At 41.4% G+C, this 22,963-nt stretch overlaps 1 protein-coding gene across 2 annotated transcripts in view; it reads left to right on the top strand.

The window, feature by feature from the left end:
- TRPC6 (transient receptor potential cation channel subfamily C member 6) overlaps nucleotides 1-22,963 on the top strand; it is a 348,949-nt gene that overhangs the window by 215,849 nt on the left and 110,137 nt on the right. For both annotated transcript variants that reach the window (XM_073613057.1, XM_073613056.1), the window contains exon 2: nucleotides 16,297-17,062. In XM_073613057.1, coding sequence (XP_073469158.1) covers nucleotides 16,297-17,062 — 766 coding nt within the window. The remainder of the gene's footprint in view (nucleotides 1-16,296; nucleotides 17,063-22,963) is intronic.

The following is a 22,963-nucleotide window of genomic DNA, read 5'->3' as shown; positions in this document are numbered from 1 at the left end:
GTGATCTTTCCCGAGTCTGGACCGGCTCTGTGACATCAGCTGAAAATGGGTCACAGGAGTGCAAAACGAACTGCACTCTTGTGAAACAAACTTTGGCTGTACTTCTTCTTTAATGCCTCCCTCCCCATATCAAAAAAGTTGACCTGCAAGTACAGAAAAATACCTGTCGATCTGTTAGTTATGCGCTCAATCCCCTAAGCTCTCTTGTGGAATGACAACACAGCATTTTTTGTGGACCGAGGGGTGTGAAGAATGTGAAGGACACAGGACATCTCTGGATTTCTAATAAGATCAACAGGTTTTTTTTTCAGGTCAAGGAGATATTGGTGAGCTGTCAACCAAAGACGTCAATAGAGGGCACTCTGAGCCCCTGACTGCAACATTTGTTTGAAAGCCAAGCTCAGCCCAGTCTAAACTTTTTAGTTGTGGACAGAGACAGAGTTATAGCCTTTGTCATATTTTAATTGCACTCTGCATACCTGTTTGGGAGATATCCACCCACTCCCTGTCAGGACAGAAAATTATAGGAAAGTTCTTCAGTGGTGAAGCAGACCAGAACAAAAAAACTTTTTAGTAGACTTAGAATTTGCAGGAATATTCTGTTATTGTCTGTGTCTTCCTTTAACGATAGAAAATATTCCATCACAAAGGTAAGAGACAAGTGTGGGACCTCTCCTCCGATAAAGTCACATACAGTAATAAAAAAGAACATTAGATTCTTTCCAAAGAGATTTTATCCAAAAGTAAGAGGAAAAAAAAAGATTGGAGTTAGACTTGCAGTCATAATTATGTTCTAGTACTCCTTTGATGTTAAACTTACTTTGTTCGGGAGCATAGCGCATTACAGAGAATCTCACTCCCACCTGCTCAATTCCGGAGGTGCACCATGGAAACCTTTCTGTGAGATCCTACATTACCTAAACAGTGGTAGCTCTGGGGACTGAGTCAGGGGTCCAAAAGATGGTCTTATTGGGAAAAACGGTGGGGACCCATCCGAGGTATGGCATCCTCTACTTGGTACAGGGGGGTCTCTGAGATTGGCTTGGTTAGTCCCAGAGGCAGTGCTTAGCAGCTGGGGGCATAACCATATGGTGCAACACACAAAGGTGACATAATCCATCCCACTGCAAATTTAATTCAGCCATAGAAATGAACCATGTGTCCGGGATTATCCAAAACGATACCCTATGGGAAGGAGCCAGTTATAAATGTAGTCCTCTTTACCACCATATCAGTGTAGATTACCATACCAAAAATAAAAAATGGGAATGCTCCCAAAAGAAAAAGAAGGTACTACAGGTAATACTATTCATTTGACTTAATTAAAAATATAACTTTATTAATGGAAATCAATCAGTATCAAAAACTTTCATAATGGTTACCACCACCCACCACAAAATTAAAAAATTACAATGTTGTCATACGTTTAGGACCCTGATGCAGGGGCGGGGAGAATGTGATGGGACTCTCATGTAAGGGGGGCTTCTAGTTTAAATGGGTACCATGATCTGGGGGGGGGCTGTGATGGGGACTCTCATGTAAGGGGGACACCAATGTCAGGGGGTCAGGGGGCTCCAATGGAGACTCTGATGTAAGGGGGTCTTTGATGGGCTCAAGTTTATTTGGAATTTCTTTGCTTTGTTTTAATTAAGTTTTTTTTTTTCTGTTTTTAATTATATCACGATGATTACAAAAATCTCTAATCATTTCAATTTGATTTGTTCTTTTATAATATATGATTTTTTTTTTGTCCTGTGAACATTTGTAAAATATATGATGTGGCTCTCGTACTAAAAAGTTTGGATACCCCTGTTTTACAGAATACTGTACTTTTGCCTGACATTTGCTCTAATATACATAATATATGTAATACAATGTTTAGTTTAAATGACGTTCATTAGGGCAGCATTGCATGTCATTACATGTTATGTAATTATGATGACCAGCGGAACATCGAGAAACACATTTCTATGCAATATAAATAATTATAGAGATTATAAGCACACGGCCTTAGCATAAATTGCCAAAAAGTCCATTTAACTTTGAGTTACAGCTTGTAAAACATGAACTATCCCTTATCCAAATTATGTCACTGCAGGCATGAATCTGTAATCCAATCCTATTATATATAAATATATGGGACATTTTCCTCTTGACAAATGTCAAGAATTGCTGAACATGTACCATATAAATTTTAAGTGTCGTTTTATATTTTATTATACAGTTATGAGGAGGAAATCGTGCAATTTAGAACCACATAGACAGAGACAGAAGAATGGAATTTAATATTTGATAGGATGCACTATTATAACTTGACAATTTTGGATTGAATGGATAAGTTTTAGCATTGTACTTAAAAAAAAAAAGAAAATGGAAAATCTCGGTATGCAGGTATAGTCTTAAAAATAATGCCACTAAAATTAAAAATCACGTTGCAGGGGATGCCTGCAATGTGACAACAAGCTTTGTGCATACATCCAGGAAAAGCAATCTTTCAATCATGAGCATTATGGCTGTCCTCAAAGGGCCGGTTGTATCTGTAAGACTATAAAAATGTATGCAGGACTTTTTTTCCTCAGAGAATAGGTGCAGGAACTCAACCAGACCCCCCCCCCCCCCCCCCACGACTGCAATGATGGATGGGTGTGGCTGAATTGCACTAACACTGGGAGGATCTTAAAGGGGCAATAAATACCAGGAATGCTTTATGTGCTGAGTTCAGGGATGCAGTGTGCAGGATTCAGAGGTGTGCTATGTACCAAGGGCGGGGTTGAGGGGTGCGTTATGTACCTATTGCCGGGTTCAGGGGTGTGTTGTGTACAGAGTGCAGAGTTCAGGGGTGAGCTAGGTACCAAGTGCAGGGTTCAGGGGTGCGCTACAAACCGGGTTCAGGGGTGCGTTATGTACAGAGTGCAGAGTTCAGGGGTGCATTATGTACAGAGTGCAGAGTTCAGGGGTGCGTTGTGTACCGAGTGCCGGGTTCAGGGGTGCGTTGTGTACAGAGTGCAGAGTTCAGGGGTGCATGACTTACAGTATGCAGAGTACAGAGATGTGCTACGTACCAAGTGCAGGGTTCAGAGGTGCGCTACAAACCGGGTTCAGGGGTGCGTTATGTACAGAGTGCAGAGTTCAGGGGTGCGTTGTGTACCGAGTGCCGGGTTCAGGGCTGCGTTGTGTACAGAGTGCAGAGTTCAGGGGTGCATGACTTACAGTATGCAGAGTACAGAGATGTGCTACGTACCAAGTGCAGGGTTCCTGGGTGTGCTACATACCGGGTTCAGGGCTGCGTTATGTACAGAGTGCAGAGTTCAGGGGTGCGCTGTGTACAGAGGGCAGTGCTGGGAAGTGCACTACATACAGAGTGCAGGGTTTAGACTGTGCTATGCATAGTGTGCAGGGTTCATCTTTTTTCACAGTCTGTCCACATCTCACTTCCACCCCTCCCTCTACGTGCGAGGGCCACATTAAATAGCCTGGCGGGCTGTATTCGGCCCGCGGGCCTTGTGTTTGACACGCATGACATAGATGGTAAAATGGGGTTCTTTTTAGTCAGTTTTGACCCCCTGCCAACTGACTCTTGGAACAACTGGTCTGTTCATGTAGTTGGCTTATTATGAATATAAATAGCTGGTGGGCAGTGTGGTCTGGTGGCTTACTACTAATTAATGTTACTCCCCTCAAAGGTTTCAGTTCAATTTCAATATCTTTTGGCATGAATTTAGGAATTATGCTATCTGGCTTGTTGATAGAGAGGGTGGCTACATTCATTCTCCATGGTCCCACTGTATGTAGGAATGTGGCCACCCTCTCTTGCTCGCTCCCGAGATGGACTATGAACTATAAGATGTGTAGTGTGCATAGAGCAAAGCACATGACTTCAACTAATGTTCACTGCCGGTTTCAAACAAATGGAAGTGAGAGTGAAAAGAAAAAGAATGTTACCAGGCAGGAAAAAAAACACAGTATGAAATGATTTCATGAAAAATAGTTGTTTACAGGGTCATTAAAGCGTTTGTTACCCAAACACAATTTTTATTCCTGATATGTGCCTGCTGTACCATGTACTTGTATGAGAAAGTATCCTGTTCTCGTTGTTTTGCTTCCTTTATGTGAAATCCCTGGTGTTCCTGCCAGTCCCTCTGCTTTCCTATTAAAAACTGACCACACTAAGCAGGAGAACACACTTTGGTCAGTTCTCTAGCTATGCTGGGAACTCAGCCTGCTCTCCTCCAACGATCAGACTTGTCCTGACACACCGAGCTGCACAACCTTTCACTGGGAAGCTCAGTGTGCTGCTGTTTCTCCTACCCCAGCTCTTATGCAGCTGAGAACAAAGAGTATGTGATCACTTATACAAAAAAATTTATGTTTTTTTTTTTATATACCTATAAAACAATGTTTTGCCTTTCATTCCTATTTTGAACTAAATTGGTTGTTTTACAAGGAGATCATTTACAATCACATTAAGGCCTCAAGCACACAGTTTTGCTTCCTCTCCTAGACACTTTGCCTCCTGGCTCGGTGTTTTGGCAGAAAAAATGCTTTATGCCTGTAAACATGTGTAGCACCTTTAGGCTCATCAAACTGTTGGGTGTTAATTAATTTCATTGGCCAGAATAATAATTCGTTATGGCCATTGAAAAGAATCAACATTCAAGTGCTAAACAAGCTTAAACGCGCTACACACATTTATAGGCATCAGACATTTTTTCTCCCAAAACACCAGGAGGAAAGGTGTCTAGGAGAGATGTATTTACAGGCATTTAGGTGCGTTTACAGGCATCACGCATTTTGCCTGGCAAAACATGGCTGCTCCTGGATACGCTGGCAGTGGGGGTTTTTTTTGCCTCTAAACTCCTCCAAACACCTATATGTGCATGGACACATAGGCTAACATGCAGGGGCATTTAGAGGCAGGAAAAAAAACAATATTGTTAATGGCATCCAGACATCCCAACCTGCAAAAACTAATTTCAGGGAGGTGGCGCTTCGCGCCTGCGCAGACCCCCCAATTAAATGCAGCCTGTTACAGTCCTCCCCCTTGCACAGATGAAGACAGAGCAGCCCGAGCAGGGCCCGGGGCGATACTCCATTCGGCTGCTCTATCTTCTGTCTGTGGCTGAGTGACAGGCCCAGCCAGGAGATCGCCCTGCGCTCGCGGGTGTTTGTGAGCCCACAGCCAAATGCGGGAGACTCCCGTGACTCATGGGAGACTTGGGATTTCTGGGTATCCCAAACACAGATCGCAATTGCAGACCATTTGCAGGCACCATATAGGGTGGTACTGTAGTAATATACAATTTGATGGAGTGCGTTTTTTAAAAGTAGTGCAGACACATGGTTTGGTGTGTTTTGCATTTCCTTCATATGAAATGTACTGTCAAAAATGCACCACACAGGAACATGTGCGTCCCCCTGCGATCCCGGTGTGAACTGGCCCTAAGTGATCTGCTAAAGCTACTTGGGAAGCATTTCAGCTTTGGATAATAAAAATCCCAACACAATTTGCAAACGTAACTGAAAGGTTCAGAAGTGACTCATCGCCCTCCCTTTCTTTTCCTGTTTTCTTTGCCCTCCAGAGTCTAAGATACAGAGAAAGAGTCTACAGGGAAAACAGTTGATGCTTCTCTTTGGAAACACCATGTTCTAGAAATCTTATATCTTTGGTGCATTTAGTTTTATAAAACACATTTTTATAAAACTCTAGTTTAAATACAAATTGAAAATGATCCCAGAGTGGTTATAATCCTTGCTTAAAACCAAACGCTAGGCTTTTTTTTTTTAGTTTGAAAGGTTTCCTTAGGTGAGTATAATAAGAATGGAAAAAAAATAGCTCTGGCTGCAATAATTCTCTTCAACCAAGAGCCCCTATTGTACTTCTTCTCCACCGCAAAAAAATCCTTTATCACTCAGCCTGGAAGACTGGGGGGATATTGTGGGTGTAGGGGTGTCATGGGCCCAACTACTGAGGAATTGTCACCACAGTGTCCTGCATTCAGTGGGGTTGATTTACTAAAACTGGAGAGTGCAAAATCTGGTGCAGCTGTGCATGTTAGCCAATCAGCTTCTAACTTCAGCTTGTTCGATTAAAGTGATACTAAAGTCTCTCTTTTTTGTTAAAAATAACAAACATGTTATACTTACCTGCTCTGTGCAGTGGTTTTGTACAGAGCAGCCAAGATCCTCCTCGTCTCGGGTCCCTCTTCTGCGCTCCTAGCCCCTCCCTCATGTTCAGTGCCCCCACAGCAAGCAGCTTGCTATGGGGGCACCCGAGCCGAAACTCCCTGCTTCCATTCAGACATGGATCCGCGTCCCGGCCCCACCCCCTCTCTTTCCTCATTGGTTCAGTTACTTTGATTGACGGCAGCAGGAGCCTATGGCACTTCGCTGTGGTCTCAGCCAATGAAGAGAGAGAGACAGTCGAGTCTCTTGTGCAGGGGTCTCAAACTGGCGGCCCTCCAGCTGTTTCGAAACTACAAGTCCCATGAGGCATTGCAAGGCTGACAGTTGCAAGCATGACTCCCACAGGTAGATTGCATTAAGATAAAAAAGCCTTCTGCCTTTACAAGCACTTTAAGCTTTGACAAAAAAACAAAAAACTGGAAGCTGATTGGTTTCTCTGCAGAGCTGCACCAGATTTTGCACTCTCCAGTTTTAGTAAATCAACCCCACCCGTATTGGTGCAGAAAACAGCAATAACATCATCACTTCAGTGCCAATCTTTGCATCTGTGAGGACTATCCAGCCCAGAGAAGACGTAAAGAGTAGGAGGACCTGTCGTGTCACATGACTGATATGAAGACATCTAAAAAAAGTAAGTATATAAAAACAAGAAGCATAATTCAGCAGAGAGGGGTGCACACGAGGAGGAGGGAGTTGGTTGGGTGGGAGCATAAAGTTTTTTGGCTTTATCATAACTGATGCTATCCTTTTGTATACATTTTTGGGTTTCAGTGCTCCCTGACTTTTGGTTACTCTATAGGTTTAGTTTCAACTTCTCATAATTAGAAGAACTGGGCTTGGAAACAGGGCCATATCTATCCTATCTGATCTGAGGGTCCAGTAAAAAAAAAGTCAGCAGGCGTACAATCAACATTGTATGTGAGCCTCTTTCTCACAGTGTGATAGTGAAGTGGGGGACCAGTTTCCCTGCACCCTTTTGTACCACGAGTCATGACCCGGAAGTAACATCTTACAGATAGTGCAGGAGTGAACAGGAAACAATTGTATGGATTATCCTGTCATTGAAAAAAAAAAGAAAAAAAAACCCAATATTTTCTACTTTCTGTTATAATAGATATGCAAAAAAGACCCAAAATTCTTCATAAATTTAGTCCAAAATGTATTATGCTACTTTTTTTGGTAAAAAAAAATCCCAATAAGTGTGTAATAATTGGTTTGTGTGAAAGTTATAGTGTCTACAAACTATGATATATATATATATATATATATATATATATATATATATATATATATATATATAGTATATATATTTGAAAATTGATCAATTCTGATGTACTGACAGCCAATCCAAAATCTTGAGGCCTTTTAAATGCCAGGACTGTACAAATAACCCCCAAATGACCCCTTTTTGGAAAGTAGACAGTCTAAGGTATTTAGAAAGCGGCATGGTGAGTTTTTTTGTAGTTGTCGTTTTTTTGTCACAATTTTTTGAAAAATGAAGAGATTAACAAAAAAATGTTTTTTCACTTTTTTTTTTACATACTGTCGCCAGTGCAGTACAGCATTATCATATGACTGGTGTGGCAATGATCAGAAATACTTACTGGTATCCGTATGTTAAAAATAAAAATGAAATAATTTTTTGTTGATTTTTTTCACCATAGTGACACTGCACTATTCTGGGGGGTGATCAGAGATTTTTTTTTATACTTTGATTGCTGTTACAGTAATGACCACTGTAACAGCAATGTTTTGAACTGTCATGAATGGGTTACTGTCATGAATGATTTACTATTGTTTGATATGATTGGCCCACAGCTATCACATGGTACAGGGTGCTGGCCCAGGTACCATGTGATAGCTGTGGATCAATCACAGCATCATTATAGGATACACAGCTGCTTTGAATGAAATTCATTCATAACAGCTTTGTTGACAGTGTAATCATGTGATCGCATAGCGATCACACGATCCCTGACCACTCAAATCAGTGTGGGTACAAGGAGCTGCAATCTGCTGTATCCACTGCGGGAGTGGCGCACTGCATGCCTCTAACACAGAACTGGCAGGATCATGTACATGTATGTGATCCTGCCTGCCCATGCCACCCTGCTGCAGTAAATGTACTGTGACTGGGCAGAAAGCAGTTAAACAGAAACTGGGTGCCATTTTATCAGTTGATTCTATCACTGTCCCTCCTTACATCAGGAGTCCTTACCAGGGTCCCCATCAGAGTCTCCTCTTACAATCAATTGTCACCATCAGAATCCCCTTTTTACATCAATTGTCCCCATCAGAATCCCCTTTTTACATCAATTCACCCCCATTAGAGTACCCCCTTACTTCAACTGTCCCCATCAGACTGGCTTATCATGGATCAGTGGATGCACTCTTATGCCCTGTACACACGGTCGGATTTTCCGACGGAAAAAGTGTGATCGGATTGTGTTGTCGGAAATTCCGATCGTGTGTGGGCTCCATCTGACTTTTTCCGACACACAAAGTTTGAGAGCAGGCTATAAAATTTTCCGACAACAAATTCCGATCGTGTGTACACAAATCCGACGCACAAAGTGCCATGCATGCTCAGAATAAATTAAGAGACGAAAGCTATTGGCTACTGCCCCATTTATAGTCCCGACGTACGTGTTTTACGTCACCGCGTTCAGAACGATTGGATTTTCTGACAATTTTGTGCAACCGTGTGTATGCAAGACAAGTTTGAGCCAACATCCATTGGAAAAAATCCATGGATTTTGTCGTCGGAATGTCCGATCGTGTGTACAGGGCATTAGGGATCAGGGAGGGGCACAATTAAAATCTGGTGGGGCACAGCTCAGAGTTTTGCACACAGTAGTGAGGGGATAGCCGTGTTTGTATTAATATTTATGTCCATATGAATGCAATTCACCCTATTTGTCCTGAGGGCCAGTGTCACCAAGAAGGTGAATGTTAACCAAAGATTTGGAGTTGTCATCATAACAGGAATAGAGGGATAAAGGGAAAAATCTTCCAATTTGATTCCCTTCACTTGGGAAATTACCCCCAAATGGGACACAGATGCACGTAAATTCATAATTTCCTGACCTCTACAGGTAATGCTTACGGAAAAATTGCATTCAAGAAGCAAACATATCTATATTATATTTACTGAGCATTTTAATGTTGAACGAGATCATGATTTGTACTCCTTGCTTGCATGTGAAAAGCTTGGATGCCGCAACTCAGTTGTAAGACTGTAACATGTTAGTACCTATGCTTTGATTACAGGCGAAACACAATTACTTCCAAGAATGCATTTACTGTATATATTTATTGTAGAGATGCTAAGCTGTCCTGGGACAATTCTTTTCTTTCAATCGCAATAGGAAGCAGGTCGCAGATGTTTCTGCACATTGTGAATGATGGCTCAGTGTCCACTGGGAATGGTGCTCTCCATCATATTTCACAGTCCAGCAGACAGCTGTGACATCATTTGGATAAATGGGTGAAGATAGTTCCTCAGCTGCTAGCATTTCTACGTATCCATCTGTCAGATTGTTGTGGGATCTTTCCTTGCCACATCATTAGCATTACAAATTGATCCATTCACTGGATGCAGTACAGTCAATCAGTCAGTACCCAAGCAGGAATAACAGCAGAGCACAAGCAGTCATTGGCCACCTGCACTGACTGCCACCAAGAAAGGAAACCGAGATATGGTGGTATGCTAATATTGTTCATTAGAGCGATTGGGGGCAGCTTTGAGTTTAGTCATGATAAGCATGCACAGGAAATAGCTTTAAAATCTTAGTGTAGAAAATAATTTGGTATGTGGCTAAATTTCGGGGAAGCCTATAGTGTAAAGATATATTAAATTGTTAACGAGAAAGAGGGTAAAGTGAAATGTGAAGAGGACAAATGTGAACACCTACAGCCATGGCCACAATTTTGAGAATGGCACAAATATTAATTTTCACAAAGTCTGATGCCTCAGTTTTTATGATGGCAATTTGTATATACTCCACAATGTTATGAAGAGTGATCAGATGAATTGCAATTAATTGCAAAGTCCCTCTTTGCCATGAAAATGAACTTAAAGTGGGGTTCCACCCAAAAAAACAAAAATACATGAAAAATCCTAAAAAAACCCCCAAAAAACATTTGGATATATATTTTTTTAAACTTACCTCTAAATGCCTGTTGCTAGGGGTTCCCTCGTAGTCTGCCCCTTCCAGTGCACGGGCTGGTGACATCACTTCACCCTTGGCACAGGAAGGGCTCCGCTCTGCTCCCACCCTCCTGTCAATCATCTGGGACCCATTACAGGTCCCAGGTGACTGAGAGGCCAATCACAGCGCGCGGTGCCGCTCGCGCATGCGCAGTGGGTGCCAGGCTGTGAAGCCACAGCCCGGCGCCCACAGTTGCAATGCCGGCACCGCTGAACAGGGGGGGAGACGAGCGGGGCTTAGTTCCCTCGCATCGCTGGACCCAGCGACAGGTAAGTGTCCAATTAAAAGTCAGCAGCTGCAGTATTTGTGGCTGCTGATTTTTAATTTTTTTTTTTTTTTACTGGACCCTCTGGGTGGAACTCCTCTTTAATCCCATAATCCACTGCATTTGTGAAGAAGGCTTCAGGGCGCCCAAGAAAGTCCAGCAAGTGCCAGGACCATCTCCTACATTTGATTCAGCTGTGGGATCGGAGGCACCACCAGTGCAGAGCTTGCTCAGGAATGGCAGCAGGCAGGTGTGAGTGCATCTGCTGGCACAGTGAGGCGAAGACTTTTGGAGGATGGCCTAGTGTCAAGAAGGGCAGCAAAGAAGCCACTTCTCTCCAGGAGAAACATCAGGGAGGACAGACTGATATTCTGCAAAGGCTACAGGGATTGGACTGCTGAGGACTGGAGTAAAGTAATTTTCTCTGATGAATCTCCTCTATGATTGTTTGTGGCATCCGGAAAAAACGTTGTCCAGAGAAGAAAAAGTGAGCGTTACCATCAGTCATGTGTCATGCCAACAGTAAAGCATTCTGAGACCATTCATGTGGGCTCACTCACAATGAATAAACACAGCAATGAATAAAGAATAGTACAAAAAGTTTCCCTGAGAGCAACTTCCCCCAACCATCCAAGAACAGTTTGGTGATGAACAATGCCTTTTCCAGTATAGTGGAGCACCTTGCCATAAGTCTAAAGTAAGACTAAAACTAAGTTGGGGAACAAAACCTCAAAAGTTTGAGTCCATGGCCAGTAAACTCCCCAGACCTTAATCCCATTAAGAACTTGGAGTCAATCCTCAAGAGGCGGGTCAACAAAAAAAAACCCCCACAAATTCTGACAAACTCCAAGCATTAATTATACAAGAATGGGCGGCCATCAGTCAGGATGTGTCCCAGAAGTTGATTGACAGCATGCCAGGGCAAATTGCAGAGGTCTTGAAAAAGAAGGGTCGACATTGTAAATACTGACTTTTTGCATTGTAATTGTCAATAAAAGCTTTTGACACTTATGAAATGCTTGTAACTATACTTCAGTATACCATGGTAGCATCTAACAAAAAGATCTAAAAACAATGAAGCAGCAGAGATTTATATTTGTGTCATTCTCAAAACTTTTGGCCACGGCTGTACATTGTGAGGGGCTGTGTCTCAAAAATAGTGCAGGGACATTTTTTTCATGTTTTGACAGCCCAATGAAAATGATTGAGCTTCCTTAACGCAGAATATGTCAACGTAGATTATGAGCCTGCATCACTTGGAATAATAAATATTAAAACATAATAATAATAATATATGTAGCACCATCTAGTGTGCTACTAGAATAGTGCAGGCAAAGTAACCTTTTAAAAAACAATATAGTGTTCCGTGCCAGGAGATGGAAATTAGCTGCAGCCTACCCCAGCTGTACCCACAGGTGTGGGATCAGTGAAGGAATATGAGAAATTTATATATAGGTAAGATTGGCACTGCTAAGTGTTACCAATGTGACAGAGTATGTTAATAAAAATCCTTGGAAGATTAAATGAAAAATTGAATGAAAAAACGAAAAAAATAATAATAATAAAATGAAAAAATAATAAAATAATTATAAAAAGTTGTACTGTCACTTTAAGACATCATCATATAAGGTGCAAATGTGTTAAATGTGCAAACACACTTAATAAAGTGTTCAAAAAACTGATCAATGTGTATGTGTCCAACAAGTGTCCATTTCTTTAGTGATTCCAAAGTGCATAGATCAGCAAAAGAACATCAACATATAGAATCCATCAGTTCATAAAAAATAGTGGTAAAGTTAAAAAATTATTTTAATCGACAAAATTGGTGACTCTTCACACGTGCTCCCCCCCTCAGGTCCACACTCACCAAAGGGATGTGCCCCTGCATCCTGATGATGTCTGCATGACAAATGCGTAGGGCTTACAGTGTCACTGCATCCCTTCCGGTTTTGGAGTTTCTGGTCTGTGGAAAGCAAGGCGTCCCAGACAATTTTGTTGTAAATCGTGTACTACCTTTTGGCACTAGTGTCAGTACTTTTTACTAAACTTTTATGCAATAAACTTTTAAATAGGGATTTACACGAAGGAATCTCCCTTTTTTCTTATCCATCTATATGTGTGTACATTGAACGATCGTGAATGTCAAAGAGGGAACACAGGACAAAGAGCTACATCCCTTTGGTGAGTGTGGACCTGAGAGTGGAGCACGTGTGAAGAGTCACCAAATTTGTCAATTAAAATAATTTTTTCACTTTACCACAATTTTTGTATGAACTTTAAAATTGAATGGATTCTATATGTTAATGTTCTTTTGCTGATCTATGCACTTTGGAATCACAAAAAAATGGACACTTGTTTGACACATACTCATTGATCAGTTTTTTGAACACTTTATTATGTGTGTTTGCCCATTTAACAGAATTGTACCTTATATGATGATGTCTTAAAGTGACAGTACAACTTTTTAAATTTACTTTATTATTTTTTCATTTTATTATTTTTTTCGTTATTTCATTCTATTTTTCATTTAATCTTCCAAGGATTTTTATTAACATACTTTGTCACATTGGTAACACTTAGCAGCGCCAATCTTACCCATATATAAATTTCTCAGATGAACCTTTTGGCTCATGGTAAAATGAATCTTGAATCTGGGTCAAGGGTTTATTGCAGGTCATGGTGGATGACTCATACAGGCAGGTCTCTGGTGCCCCCCCCCCGCTTCTGGAAGATTTGAGACATCTCTATCTAGAAGTTAGTGGTCAGAGGTCAGGAGGGTTGATCTGCTTACTTAGGGGACTTGGCCAATCCTCAGGCAGTGGGCCTGGCAGGTTGGCTGAATCAGAGCTTAAAAATGGATGAGTCATGCTAGCAGGGGAGTCGGTGGAAGATTTAGTGCTGAGGAGAATTTCAGTGGCACTAGAGGGGACCCCTGGTCTGGGGGTGGGGGGGGCTCTGCCTGGGGCTGGAGCTCGGGCTGGCTTGGGAGGATCCTGACAGCAGTGCAGTTTGAAAGGAATCTTGCCTAAGAAGCAGTGGGAGCAAGGAGGACAATATGAGTACATCAGCACACTTTGTACATAGGGAATAAGTTGTCCATGGTTTTTATTCTTTGATTCAAGTTGGGCAATCCATGTAATCCTTCACCCCATCCAAGTTGCTATCCCTAATAAAACATAAAAACAAAGCCAAGGGTTTGACTTCTTGTGTTTGGATGCAAGCGGAGAATGCATATTGCCTGGCTGTGCAGGAGTAGGGCAACCAGTTACTACAGGGCTAGTGCTACATATATAATGAAAAATCACTAAGTATACTAAATATACTCTCCAATTACCCTTTGAATGAATGAATGAATTAATAAATAAAGAAAAAAAAGTAGATTGTTTTTCTTCAAGGAATTTTCAGCAGTTCATTGAACTTGACTCTCGAAATCACTCTTCTCTTCCCTATTTACTACAAGTGTAATAGACCATTTTTTTATTTGGGCCACTCAATATGTAAAACCTAGCAATATTTCTTTTGGCTTAGAAGTTCACTGCTATGCCTTTTCCTATTCCATCATCCATGTCAGTGTGTCAGGAACTGACAGTTCTGTTTTATGTCTTCCTCTATTTTCCTGGAATAGCCTGAAGTTTCAGAGACCCCATAGATGATTGTCAATAAGTGTTGGAAAGTACAGTCATATAACCCATGAAAATTGTTGACTTTTTTACAAATAAAAGGCATATGCTTGAAATGGAACACAAGAATAAAAGCATTTTCAATCATTTATGTAGCGAAAATATCAATAGATTTAGTAGAGTACTGTAGAAAAAGTAGCTATAACCTTGGCATTGCAGCATTGCACTGGCAGAAATGACTTTCTGTAGCCATTTTGTATAACTGTCCAACAGTTTCTGACCACTTCTCAATGCAAAGGTCCTTCAGTTCCAAGATGTCAGATCATTGACTAAGGCAGTCCATAACCCTCCATTTTCTCTTTTTAAGCCATTCCTTGGTAAATTTTCTAACATATTTCAGATCATTATACTGCTGAAAGACCCATTTCAGGTTCAACTTCAACTTTTGGATGGATGGGGGGGAGATTTACTAAAACTGGTACACAAAGAATCTGGTGCAGCAGTGCATAGTAACCAATCAGCTTCTAGGTTTTACTGTCAAAGCTTAATTGAACAAGGTGAAGTTAGAAGTTGATTGGTTACTAAGCACAGCTACACCAAATTCTTTGTGCACCAGTTCTAGTAAATCCCCATCTAGGTATCACATTCTCATCAAGCACATTTTTGTATGATGTAGAATGTATTGTTGACTCAAAGACAGTTTCTGAAGCTGCAAAGCAATCCCAAGTCATAACATATTCACCACAATGCTTCACAGTTGTTATGAAATTATTCTCCTGAAATATTGTCTTCCGTTTCTAGTAAACATGTCTACTGTTACTGTGAAAAAAACAACTCTGTCTATTATTGATCAATCTTCAGCACATTGTTCCAGAAGGCCTTAATGTTCAATTGTAATCTTAAGCTGGGCAAAGACTGTTATTGTTGTTGGCTGAATGAAAAAAAAAAAAATAAACAGATTCCTACAGCTACACAAGTGAGGTGGATTGAGAAATCCCCCACTGCCATCAGAATACACTAATCAGAGACTGCAGCCACCAATCAACAACGTTTACCAGTGTGTTCGTTTGACTGAAGTTGATCTAACGATCGACTTCTGTAAAACAGGAACAGCCACAAAGATCGAAATTCGACCATTTTCTGCTGAACCAACTGAATTTCGATCCATCTATGCCCAGCATTAATCTAATGTTCTTTTTGGGCAGCAAAGGCTTTTTCTTTATACACCTCTCATGCAAAAGGAATTGGTGCAATCTCTTTCTGATTATAAATGCAGCTGCAAGAACATGTTTGGGTTCAATTTGCTGGGCTAATAAATTAGCAGTTGTTTGAAATCTACCCCTCATGTAGATTTTTCCTTACTGTGGAGAGGAATGGAATTTCAAATCATTTGGCAATCTTTTTGAATCCCTTTCCTGACTCCTAGGTAACCTTCTTACTGAAGGCCTCTATTGATCTTGGCATGATGACACCACACAAATCAAAAGCAAAGAGAACACCAGACCCTATATGTCTAAGGTTTAAGTAAGACAGGTTCCACCTGCATTCTACCTATAAGGAGGGTCTCATAATTGGCACCTCGCCTGGAACATTTGATATTAATTTCATGGATTTGAAGTGGTGGTAAACGTAGGGGTATCTTTACTTTTTCCATATGACAAATCAGCTTTTTTAAATTTAAATCATGAAAATGAATATACAGTGTCAATTTTATCTGCCATTAGTTCAACTATACTGTACCTCAATGCACATAAAGCATAGAGATTACACAGACACCATCCAATAAAACATATTTTATGGGGTGCAGCCAACCAAGGGAAATACCCTCAGTGCGCCATCATATGAAAAAAACAATCATTGGGATAACATTTTTCATTACATAATTTGTTGGTTTTCTTCAAAAGAAAAACTCATGTTCCTTGGTTCCTTTTCTTTGTAACATTGAATACCTTGTCTGGAAATTTTCTTTGTATCTTACTTATAATCGTTTTGGTTCTTTTTATTGTCTTGCACACAGGCAAAACAAATTGTCGCATCGGAGGCAGACATTACTTCGGGAAAAAAACAGGAGGCAAACTAACCGAGGGCCAGCTTATATGTTCAGTGACCGTTCTACCAGCCTATCAGCAGAAGAGGAGCGTTTTTTGGATGCTGCAGAATACGGGAACATTCCTGTGGTTCGGAAGATGATTGAAGAATGTCACTCTTTAAATGTCAACTGTGTGGATTACATGGGCCAGAATGCTTTGCAGTTAGCGGTTGCCAATGAGCACTTGGAAATTACAGAACTTTTACTGAAGAAGGAAAACTTGGCACGGGTGGGAGATGCTTTGCTTTTAGCTATCAGTAAAGGATATGTAAGGATAGTAGAGGCTATTCTTGGCCATCCGTCGTTTGCTGAAGGCAAGCGACTTACGACGAGTCCTAGCCAGTCGGAATTCCAACATGACGATTTCTATGCCTATGATGAAGACGGAACTAGATTTTCTCAAGATATCACGCCTATTATTTTGGCTGCTCATTGTCAGGAATATGAAATAGTTCACACCCTTCTGAGAAAGGGCGCCCGAATTGAGAGGCCTCACGATTATTTTTGTAAATGCAGTGAATGTAGTGAAAAACAAAAATATGACGCCTTTAGCCACTCCAGGTCCAGGATCAATGCATATAAGGGACTTGCAAGTCCTGCCTATCTATCGTTGTCCAGCGAAGACCCTGTTATGACAGCTTTGGAGCTCAGTAATGAGTTGGCTGTGTTAGCTAATATTGAGAAGGAATTCAAGGTGGGTGTAGTACTGTGAGGGGTGCTCCTCTCAAGGTGTTAGATGAGCTTCCGGGGCTTGGTAGAAAAGGTTTCCCCTTAACGTCTCTTGTTCATTGCTCTCTGGAGGAGATAGTGAGCAGTGAAAGACAATGATCATATTTTCACGTACCACCTCCTTCCATCTGTGTATGCAGAGTGCATCGGATAAGCTCCCATGTGCTATCACCTTGGAGGTCACATTCTCCACCATATTCAGAAGCACTGAGAATCTATTACTTTGTTACTGTTGCAAGACTGACCCCTCCTACTGATTCTCAACTTTGTTGCACTTCCCTCTGTAAATACCCAGTGCTTCTGAATATGGTGGAGAATGTGACCTCCCTTGGTATGAGCAACTAGGCTCCAACGCTATCATATGAAGAGGAGGAGAATGTTAGCCCTGTTTATGCTCCAACACCAATCGGCTTGAAGCTTACACAGGGTTAGGACTCCTAGCTCTGATGGTGGAACAAAGCTATTGGGAAACACAGAAAAAGTGGGTATCAGTGGGTAGGGGTACTGTAGTTCTTAGAAGAGAACCCGTCACTTTGATCCAAGTTGGTGGTAAAAAGAACAATCATTTGATACCTCTGTATCAGTAAATAGACTAAAGAGGGTGGTTAAGCATGTGTGCAATCCACACGTGACTACACAGCACTCTGCAGAATGAAATATCAGTTATAGTAGTTTATATGCTGGTATTTATCCTTAGTCTGGTTACTGCAGGGTAGAATCACTGGCTGGCTTATTTAATCCTATATCACTTGAAGACACCGGCAGCAACATCTCTGGTCTGAATTCTCAAATCCAGCCAGCTGTCTCATCCAATAAAAACAAGTCACCCACTCACTGATGGATTCTCTCTTTAAATTAATTTGGGAGAATGCAACAGAAGGATGGAGACTTCCTTGCTTGGCCTTGCAACTGCTGCCTCTGGGGTTGTGCTGAACTTCAACCAAGAGATCTCACTTAGAAGATATTAGTTATACATTTTTCAACCCACCTGTCTGCCCATAAAGAAAATAATTCTTGTGAACAGCCTTTGAAATGCATCTGGTCTTAACTAAAGCCCTGAAGCAGATCCGAGCAGGCAGAAATTGTGCTTGAACAGACTTTATTAATCTGGTGCCCTGGTAGCTCCTGATTTAAAAGTAGATATTTTGCCGATGGCCACTTCCAGCTGCAAAGTTGAAGCTCTGCTGTGTGTGTCTATGCAACAGTCTGAGCCTCTCTAATTATTGGGGGCCCATACCATGGGAAGGGGGGTCAGGGGGTGATGAGATTTGACTTTACAACTCAACATCTAAATTTGCGTATTAAATGGCCCAGATTGGTGAACTCCCAGAACTCTCCAGGAAATTAAGTAAAGCATCTGATATCGCTGTGTGACTACTATTAATTGATTGCCTGAATTTCATAGGTTTTAGCTAAAGACAAGTCTACTTTAGCACCGTGTTATACACTTAAACCTTCACTTTTTTTTCATAATACACAAACTCTCTATGGTGTAATAGAAACAGATGGGGGATACTCGATAAGGTGGTTTATAAATTAAACAAACCTCCAGGCAGCTGGAGATAAGAGAGGATTTTCTATAGTATTGCTTATGAATATGCAAGCGGCATAGTGTCTGGATTTGCATTCTGCAATGCAAGACTTGTCATGACAGATACAGTACACAATTAGGGCTTCATCAACATTAAATGGCCACTGGGGCTGATAGGGTAATAATATTTTAAATCCTGGTTAATCAACAGTTTGATAATTACTGGAAGATTGCGATGCAACATCAAATATTTATAACCTGTAATGTGCCTCGAAATTTGGCTTTCTCACAATATTAGCTAGCTAGAGGTAAAATCAGGGTTTTCATTATAGACCTGGCTATGAACATGCAATGATTATCATCTGATCTAGTGTTTTTGAACTAAAAGACAGGCAAAATGCAAGAGGCATGGGTATTGTTACTTGATTCTTGGTGTCCATTGTGTATTTCTTCCATAGATGTGCACAAATCCACCATGAAACGCCTGTTATTAAAACAGGTCAAGTTGTTTTCTATCTCCTTGTGCAGGGTGACTGGGCTTGTATCCGCTCGTTCTATAGTTTTCTACAAGCAGCCTATGGAGGGCGGGCCTGCTGGGTCCCTCCCATTGGTCTGCTCCTGGAACAGTTGACTACTAATTTTACAAGGTTATATCTGGTTTTGAAAAGGTATTTGCTGCACACAAAGTGAATTTATATTCTTTGTGACTATTAAATTTTTGTGCCAGGAGTTTAGATTTAAAGACCTCTCAGAAAAGGTTCAGGTTTGAAAATCTTGTTTGATCACTTATTTTCCTGCATTTGCCCCTTCCAGCTCTTTGTCCAAGAATAAATGTTCATGTGACAGGTGGCACATCGTCATGGCATGGGCACTTGGATCATGCCTGCACATTTGTCAGCCCTTTTGTGTCTGGGACCAGCTCAAAGAAAAAAGTTTGAAAGTAAAAAATTACATTAAAGCCAATCTGTGCTTTCTCCATGCAGGACAAAACAAGTTAGTATTAATGTTATTGTCCCAAGCAGCACACCCCCCTGCCTCTCTGCTCAGCCATTGTAAGTGAAGAAAATACCCTACACTTCCAAGTATGGAGGAGTATTTGTGTAGTGCTACCCCGCAAGGGCCTCTGAATTTAACTGGTTCTTCCCCAAACAGTCCAAAGGCTGCCAGTCACCCAAGCAATCATCCATTCACTCTGGCTCCATTAAACCGTCTAGGGCATGTCTTTTTAAGATTTATTGCTTGAAGAACTTGTAACAGGACAGGGATTGGGTCATGGGATACTCCAAAACTAATAGCAAACAGAGGACAGTCTTCTCCCAAAGTAAATGTGACTACTGAACAGTCTATTCATTCACAGCTGAAGACCATGGGGGTAAATTATTCTGGCATCTGCTTATCTTGTTCTAATGTATAATTGCTGGTACCCAGTGTAATCCTCAGAACACTATACAGGCACAGGGATAACTTTTAGGGTCTTTACTTACAAGTCCCCAGGACAGCTGCCTCCTTTCAGCTTCTTACAGACACCACTCAATGAGGAAGACCATCCTTATCCAGACTAGATCCTTTGAAGAAAGTTTGCTGTCAGATCCAGGTTGATTCTCGGGCCCAGCACTGCAGCTCCTTAAACTTTGTAGAACAGCAACCCAGTCCTTAAAGTGGTTGTAAAGGCTCATGGTTTTTTACCTTCATGTATTCTATGCATTAAGAAAAAAACCTTCTGTGTACAGCAGCCCCCCTAATACTTACCTGATCCCCAGCTCGAATCAGCGATGTGCATGAGAGCCTCAGCTTTCTGGGGACTCTCCCTCCTCATTGGCTTAGACAGCAGCAGGAGCCATTGGCTTTCGCTGCTGTCAATCACAGCCATTGAGCCAATTAAGCCATGGCTCTGTGTGTGTGAATGGACATGAGAACTGCAGCTCGGGTGAGAGCCAGCTTGGATGCCCCCATAGCAAGCTGCTTGCTGTGGGGGCACTTAGCAGGAGGGAGGGGCCAGGAACGCCGGTGGGGGGACCTGAGAAGAAGAGGATCAGGGCTGCTCTGTGCAAAACCACTGCACAGAGCAGGTAAGTATAACATGTTTGTTAACTTGAAAAAGAATCAGCCTTCAATATTACTTTAAGCTGCCTCAGGGGCAACAGCCCCTCCCGAGGCTCAGAATTTCCTGGGGAAAGATGATCTCTCCAGTGTTCCAGACTATTGAACTGCTTAGCAACCATCTGGGCGCACCTTCCCAGGGATTGGCTAGGCCCTGATCAATATTCAGACTGGCCATTTTTTAAATTCTCCCTCCCTATGCTTCTTTCAGTTGCAGGCTGAAGCAAAACTCTCAGTATGTGAAACTCTGAACTGACCAGGCAAACAATCTCTGCTCCCTTGATTACAGAAGCCCCAAAAAAAGTACCTAGCAGCCTAACTAGGAGGGCGCTACATGTGACTCACTCTTATTTCTCTTATGTTGATGCTTAATGATGGCAGTGCTGTCATATAGACGGGGGAATGTCCTCTGCCCTGTGCAAGCTTCTACAAGAGTGACTTTCAGCTTACAACAGGGTTTCCTTGCTTCCTTCCCAGTGGCTGAGCAGAGAATCAGGAAAGCAAAGCAAAGGTGAGTATGTCCACTTGGGTAGGGCACCTACATACTCATGTAATAGTGCAGGATGTTTGTACTGCAGTCACTGTTTTATAACTTAATTTATGCACTAGAAATGCATTAAAAAGTGTACCTTTTTTAGTTACCATAAATGACAACATAATGTTACATGGTCCATCGAGGTCAAAATGCCACCTTAGAGACCCAAGTTCATCAGAAAAGCATAGAACAATATGCAATAAGGCCAGATTCAGACTTTCCCTTGTGCTGAGGTGTATTATCACGCACGTGAACACGTATTGCATTAAGGCAGGCCTTTCTCTTTTGAGTGGGCTGCCCAGGCACCACAATACAGACTATATATACATTTTGCAATTGATTCACCCTATGCATTGTAATGCACTATAGTGTATGTAAATTGTGGTGGGTGGCCATTTAAAATGAATGGCACCACAACTACACATTGTACACTACTCCATGTTTCATGTGTTACCAGAAAAAATAATTGTATAAATTCATGGTAGCAGGCAGCACCACAGATGCTTTCATACCTATTTTGGTGCATGCTGAGTTTGGGACTATGTGAGTGTGTATACCTCTTGTGGTTCCTGTGGAAGAACTGAGCTGCATTTTCAATATACTTATGATGTGGACACTTTTTGATGGACTTTGTAGAGAAACAATTTGTTACTGTTGAATAAAATAACACCTTCTACAGTAGCCGGCAATGTAGCCCTAGGAATCTTTGCCAACCCTCCCCATCTCTTTAAAAGATATTGATAAAGAATGCAATAGGCACAGAGAAGCCTCCACTGTCTGTATTAACATAGCCTCGTCAGACACCAACTGCTTACAAGTGCCTTCCTTCCTACAGACAGATGCACAGCTTTTATCAATTGCATTACCCTCCTGGTTTACTGCAGAAGCAATAGCAAGCAGGTATTCTCATGCAGCTTGTATGTTTCATGTGTGGATAGTATAACTAAACACCACCTGCAAAGTTAAGGCCTAAATTATCTGGTAACACATCAATGAAATTAAAGGTATGTTGTACATGATGTGACAGTCACCTGATCTAGCTATTTTCAGGTACGTAGCACAAAAGGCCTATGGATAAGACAACCCTGTAGATTAGGTTTGCCACATCATCCCTTTAATCCAGGACATATATTAATTACACAGGTTCTGAGGCTAATTTACTGCAGATAAGGCACCAAGTGAGATTAATTGCCACCATAATCAGCCACAGAACCCGTGTAATTAATGTGTGTCCTGGTTTAAAGGGCTGAGGTGGCAACCCTACTGTAGATACCATCAGCCTAGGCTTTGTAGAAGAAATTGTAATTTAAAAGTTTATAAGACCTTGTCTAGGCTCTCTTATATTCTCCCTAATAAACTCACCCTGGAAATCAATGCAGTATGTCTTTCACCTTTCATCTTCTTTCTGCATAGGCTAACCATGACTTATCCGTCCTTGGCACGACCAACTGATCTAGTGTCTAGACCTAGGGAACATTTACTAATGTTCGGACCATTTTTGCTTTATAGTACTTAATGTAAAGATAATTTTATGAATTAGGACACAGTGATATCATTTCCTAGTAAATGATTTACACGTTTCTGGTTCCTTAGAAGGCTAGACCATCCAAGGATGCCAAAACCTTCCGCAGATGCCAAAAAACAGAATACTTAGCTGATTTTTGTTTTATTAAATTATTTTGAGGATTGCAGAAAGATCA

The sequence above is a fragment of the Aquarana catesbeiana genome, linkage group LG02 (genome assembly GCF_042186555.1).
Source record: "Aquarana catesbeiana isolate 2022-GZ linkage group LG02, ASM4218655v1, whole genome shotgun sequence".
NCBI classification, from domain to species: domain Eukaryota; kingdom Metazoa; phylum Chordata; class Amphibia; order Anura; family Ranidae; genus Aquarana; species Aquarana catesbeiana.
Note: the sequence above shows the minus strand (reverse complement) of the source record. Positions and strands in the feature narration are given on the sequence as shown.